The sequence below is a fragment of the Pipra filicauda genome, unplaced genomic scaffold (assembly GCF_003945595.2).
Source record: "Pipra filicauda isolate LSUMZ 115617 unplaced genomic scaffold, ASM394559v2 scaffold315_size853536_pilon, whole genome shotgun sequence".
Taxonomy (NCBI): domain Eukaryota; kingdom Metazoa; phylum Chordata; class Aves; order Passeriformes; family Pipridae; genus Pipra; species Pipra filicauda.
Window position 1 is genome coordinate 440,322 of NW_024104438.1, and position 6,101 is coordinate 446,422.

At 45.7% G+C, this 6,101-nt stretch overlaps 1 protein-coding gene across 1 annotated transcript; it reads left to right on the forward strand.

The window, feature by feature from the left end:
• Positions 1-209: 209 nt before the first annotated feature.
• FABP1 (fatty acid binding protein 1) lies at positions 210-3,846 on the forward strand. Its single transcript, XM_027722828.2, has 4 exons — positions 210-661; positions 1,683-1,855; positions 3,073-3,162; positions 3,725-3,846. Exons 1-4 carry the CDS (start codon positions 466-468, stop codon positions 3,773-3,775), a joined length of 510 nt encoding a protein of 169 aa, XP_027578629.2. The 5' UTR covers positions 210-465; the 3' UTR covers positions 3,776-3,846.
• The last annotated feature ends 2,255 nt before the right edge of the window (positions 3,847-6,101 follow it).

Genomic DNA, 6,101 nt, shown 5'->3' on the forward strand with positions numbered 1-6,101 from the left:
CCCAGGAATTAATTTTGAGTTGTGTTTTTTCTTACGGGACAATGATGGTTTTGTGACTACTGATGTATCTGAGGTCTGTGTCTGTGAGTCTGTGAGCAAGGCAGTCCCTGTCAGTGTGCAGCCACTCTTCATGCCCGTGCTAAAGACCCTGTGTGCACACAACAGCAAGGAGAAACCCCCCTGGAGTCAGCTCCAGGGAACACAGAATCCTTCACCACTTTCTCCTCCTCCAGGTATGTGCTTCCATACTGCAAGCTCTTTAGATGATTTGGCTCGTTCCTCTGATAATTAATCTCTTTGCACAATTATCATTTTTTTTTATCATTTGTTTATCGATGCCACATCACAACCTCCATAAAATTGATTTTATGGGATTTTCCCTGCCCCCACACTGTAAATTGTGGTATGTAAAACGTAGAGCAATTTATCACTGACCATTGCCCAGTTTTATGTTAATGTTTGAACATGACCATAAAACAATTACATCATCTCACCTCTGGCCAACTTTTAAGGCAAAAGGACCATATAAAACCAGGCTCTGCTTGCAAGCAAGGTACCTTCTCTTGTGTTGGGAGCACAGAGAGCCTTTCCACCATGAGCTTCACTGGAAAGTATGAACTCCAGTCCCAGGAAAACTTTGAGCCCTTTATGAAAGCCCTCGGTAAGTGCCTGCGTGTGCTATGTGCTGCTTTGCCTCTACAGATCCCACTAGTTTTTGGGAGCCAACTGTGCTTATGTGCTGATGACATAGACTGAAATCTCTCAGATTTCCTATTTCTATCTGTCATTTTGAAGCTGTTGGGGTTTTTAAATGTATGTGTGTGGGCATGTGATATCAAAATAGAAGAGGAAGTATCTCCCTGGCTGGGGGCTGGATATCAAGAGATGACAGGTGAAATTTTATGGCCTGCAAGAAAACAATCCTGACAGGCTCTGCAGCCACTGGCCAAGTGCTGCAAACACATGACAAACCAGTGGGACCTCGGTGGCTTAGGGGGACTGCACATCTGCTCCATCAGGCTGTGAAATTTGAGGGCAAGCAGGACATGGCTCAACCCCTGTGCTGCTGCTCGGCGATGCTGCAAAGCCCCAAATTCAACCATTGATCAGAAAAATAGCAGGGGTTGTTTAAATGCTTAGTGATGAATGGGGCTAGAGAGATTTCCATCAAGGGAATGTGCTCCTGTGGGGATTCAGGAGGACTTGGCACTGTTTCTGCACAGTTATGTGTCAGGGGGGCTCTACCTGCCAGATCAGCTTCAGTTTTTGGGAGAAGATTTTAGTTAACTGGTTCTGAGGAACTCTGAATATCATAAAAAAAACCACTTGGTTCCTTCTTTCTACCTTGATTTATTCCACTTTTTCTTGCCTTTCAGTGACAAAAAGAAAGCAGGATTTTTTTCTTAGTCAGGGAGGTACCTATTGTGCTGCCAGCCAGGTCAGTGAGACAAGGAATATGTCTAGTTCCCACACAAAATCCAGGATGACAGTATTATTCTTCCTCCCCAGCAGACTTAGGGATATGTAGCTCTTGGGAAAGCATCATCATTGGAAGTTTTTTCCACGCTGCAATAGAAATTTCCCAGCTGTAGGTCCCCAAATCCTGCCCCATTCATTCATTCAGCAGCAATCTGCCCACAGTTGGCTCCATGGTTCACCTAATGTCTCTTGTTCCTGGGCAGGGCTTCCTGATGACCAGATCCAGAAGGGCAAGGACATCAAGAGCACCACAGAAATTGTGCAGAATGGGAAAAAGTTCAAGATCACCACGACCACTGGCTCCAAAGTGCTGACAAATGAGTTCACCGTTGGGGAGGAGTCTGAGATTGAGATGCCGACAGGACAGAAAGCAAAGGTGAGTGATCAGCCACCCCTCTGCCAGGGCTGTATGGGCACAGTGACATTAACTTTCCCTTCCAGCCACTCCCTCCACATTTGAGCAAAGGGGCTGAGGTGTTAAAGCACTTCTGCGCTTCTTGCATTTGTAAAGCTATTTTAATACCTGGTCTGGAAAACACTGGAAGCCAGTGTTTTAATATCCCATTTGGAAAAAGAGGATAGAGATGCTTTGGTAAATTTTTCTGACAGCAAAAGTTCTGAAAGATTTGAGGTGGAAGGGATTGACTTTTTGTCATATTGCAGCACAAAACATACCTCCACCTTCTTTTTGTTGACACAAAGGTAGTGCAGGAAGGTCAGACAATGAATCATAAACCAATAAATCTCTCCTTTAAAGCCCTAGTAGCTGTTAACTTCTCTGCTACCCTTTTCCACTGCTTCTGTTTACACTGGGTGAGATGATTTGGCAAGGTGAGGAGTTATCACCCTTGAAACTGGGTCAGCTCCCGTTCCTGGACATTAGTTTCTAATGGTTCAGAAAATGTCAAGGCAGCACCACTGGCAAATATTGCCTCTCACCTCTACCTCAGGAAAAGATGATATTTCAGGGACTTTTGAAAGTAAGAGGGATGATCACCAAAAAAATGCCCCGGTGAATCAGGCTCTGGAACTGTACTGGCTCTATTATGATTTCCAGCATCATTGAAGTCCCTTTGGCATAAAGCGGGGGGAAACAGCTATTAGAAGAGTGTTATCCTCCATAAACCAGCAGCTCAAGGACAGATGAACACATCTTATAGCTGGGCAAGACAGATAAACAGAGTTGGTCTTTGCTGGGTTATTTATTTGAGTGATTACAATGATCAGTGATAGCTGCCCCCGGGGTGCTGGTGCTGTCTGTAGCCTTTTAAGATGTGCAGCATCTGAGGGGCAGAGACTCAGCAGATGTGCCTGTCCCTGTGACTGAGTTTCTGAAAGCTCCTTTAATAGTTTCCCGCCCTGATTGAGAGCTCCCTCAGGCCCCATGCTCTCACCCAGCTCCGGTCACCTCACCCCAAAGGTTTCTGCAGCAGTGTTCAATAGGTGGGTAGGTGGAGAGAAGATGACATGGCATGCCCTGGCCCAGCCCAGGTGGCTCTGCAGTCCTCTCCTACTACAGAAGGGAGAGGACAAAATGCAGGGGTTGAGGTGGCCTCCAGCAATAACATGAATGCCTCTGTGTCCTCCTACCAGGCTACTGTGCAGATGGAGGGTAACAAACTGATCACAGAGATGAAAGGGATGAAATCCATCACCGAGCTCAATGGAGACACCATCACCCATGTAAGTATGGAAGGGCAATGGCTGGGGTAATGGTGCTTAGAGCTGCCTTCAGGGTTTGGCTCTAGAAAGCTACAGAGATGCTGGGGACCTTGGGGAGGTGCTGGAGAAGAGCATGTACCTGCATGCAGGCTCTGCAGTGAGGCACTGAGGGCAGATTCTCATTAGAGTCTGACCCAGAAAGTATTTATAAGACCCGAGTTTAGGCACTGCTGGTCAAGGTTTCAGGTAATGAGGGCATGTTCTCACCCATCCAGAGGTAAAGGTGTGTGTCTGGGCTTGGCACCCTTAAAGAAGACAGACACAGCAAACTGATCCCAGATGGGGGATGCCAGATTAACCCCACCTGCTTTGGGGTATTCATGAAGAAATCCAAAGCTTTAAAAATTCAGTTTATAGGAGATAGAGTGGGGATCAGTCCTGTTTTGATTTGCAAGACCAGATCCTTTCTACGTATGAGTTTGGAGCTAAGCACCATGATGATCTTTATGGGTCCCTTCCAACTTGGGATATCCTATGATTCTACAAATCCATAAAAAGCTAACACTCTCCATTTGTTTTTCAGACAATGGTGTTGGGTGACCTCACCTACAAGAGAATCAGCAAGAGAGTCTAGAAACCTTGCACATACCAATCATTTTACTGTGTAAAATGCATCCATTAAAATAAAATTTTTATGAAAAACTTCTTCGTTGTCATCAATCTCTTCACTGCTACTATAAAGAGACTCTAACCTCCAAAATTCATGCAAGCACTGGTAGAAATTGGGCAACAGGCTGAGCTAAGGCTGTGCCGATGTTGTGGGATGGAGTTGAGACAGGGTGCAGGCTCAGAGCCATTGAGTGATCCTCTGAGTTGTGCCCCACGCTGATGAGTGCTCTTCCAGCTCCTTCCTGGGGACAGGTGCCAGCATCCTGCTGGGAATGTCCCAGTGGGTCCTGCACCCACGGCGGCCCTGGCTGGGTGGATGCAGGAGCAGAAAAAGGGTTCTGTTCCCTTTCCTTACAAGCACGGCCAAAGTGATCACAAGGTGACCATCAGGGCCAAATGATGAGTGCTTTAGGTGGACTCAAGGAAATGTCAGTGATTCTGCTTGGAAAGCTGCCTTGGAGAAGCAACCAACATGGGAGCAGTTTGTGTGTGTACCAACTGCCATCTACATCCTCACCCCTCTGCAGCAGGATCCAGCCCTACAGGCTCTGGTCATGCCATCTCCTCCCCAACCCTTCCACTTTAGGAGGGCCCTAAACTGTCTTCAGGTGTCCAGCGTGTGTTTCACCCCAAACTGCATCCAATAAATTGGGTTGAACTGGAACCGAACGCTTCTTCCAGAGTGAAATACAGGTTTTATCTCCTGGCAGGAGATGGGCTGCTTGTTCCCACTGTAGACACAGAGGGAGCCCCAAAGTCATCTCCCATGCTCTTGTTTGGTGCTGCAGGCAGATGGAGATGTGGTTTTCTGATGCACACAGGAAAGGAAACTCTTTACCTTCTTATCTGCCTTTTCCAAGCCCTGTGCTTGGATGATAATTGGGAACTCCCAATTCCCACTGGGAAATGGGTATATGGCTGGTGTGATATATCTACCTGGCACGACGTACTTAGAGCCACTCAAAGCTGATCAGGATGTTAGGAAAACACTACAAGTGCTTCTCCACCTCCTTCTGCAACCTCAACACATCGCTAAAGGACCAATTTGTTCTCGTATGCATCTCTCTCAGGACTCCTCCCTCCTCAGGAAAGGTTTTCATATTACAGATCTATAATAATCCTCATGCTAAGAGTTGAACAAATATGGATTGTCACACTGGGAACAGGCAGGCACCTCAAGGACAAATGGAAGGGCTTAGCTCAACAGTGCCTAAAAAGCACTCAGATCTCGAGAAATATCAGCAAAATCACTTAAAAATATCAAACAGGAAAAGCCCTGATTTTGGTTTCTTGCTCTTCTTCTGAGGAGCAGGCATGGGATTTCTGAAAAACCTTTCCCTCTCCTGACTGCCACTGATGGTCTGGAGCAAACCAGTTGTATTTTGAGACAGATGGGCAGACAGCAAAGACCTTTTTTTAAGCTAGAAATCCAACCGTTGCCTTTAGACTTTTCCTTAGCTCTGTTGGATGTCCACTGGCAGCTGATCCGTGAGCCATCCCTTTTTTTATCAATGCAAAATTGATTAAGCATCTGTCTAATCAAAAGCCAGGTGCCTAAAGGCATCAGGTAAGCAAAGGTGGATACCTCTTCTTGGAAGCTGTTTGTTCAGTTACAACAATCCACACAGCCAGTGCACCACACCAGAGCAACTGGCTTCTGGCAGGGACCCATCTCATGCCCATCTGCTGCCATCACTGCAGACGTTTTCTGATTTTTAACTAAGGAGACTAATTTGCCCTAATTAACTTATGTTGATGTAGGAATTCCACTTAATCTCACTTGCAAAGTGCCCACAATTTGATGTTGCACCTGTGCCAGCTGTAGAATCATTTTTCAGCAGCTTTTTGTCAAAAATATACCACTGGACACGAACACCATCTCTGAGTCTTACTGAATTTGCACTCAGTGCTCACAGACATACATGACACTTTTTGGAACCAGCTTCCCACTTCTACCGTCCCATGGACATCACTGGAAAGAAATTATGTCGTCTCAAGGAAGTAACAGAACCACTTAGGAAAAATCATTTAAAACTTAACAAAGGACTTCATAATCAGGACTTGTGTAGAGAGAAACAGGTTTCCAATAAAAATGTAAATAATTTTATAACATATTGTTCTGCTTTGATTTTTAATGCCAGTGGTAGAAAAGGGATGTTGTTTCTGCCAACACCTCTTCTGCTTTAAGCCCTCAGAATATTTTTCAGGATTTCCCCCCAGCAGGTCCATGCTGTCAGACTGGTGCCACTGGAGACAATCCTTATGGATACAGTACATTCCTATAACACATT

Coding starts and splice junctions, on each gene's coding strand:
- FABP1 (XM_027722828.2), top strand. CDS start 466: ATGACCATAAAACAATTACATCATCTCACCTCTGGCCAACTTTTAAGG. Junction 1,856..3,072: donor CGACAGGACAGAAAGCAAAG/GTGAGTGATCAG, acceptor TCCTCCTACCAG/GCTACTGTGCAGATGGAGGG. Junction 3,163..3,724: donor ATGGAGACACCATCACCCAT/GTAAGTATGGAA, acceptor TTTGTTTTTCAG/ACAATGGTGTTGGGTGACCT.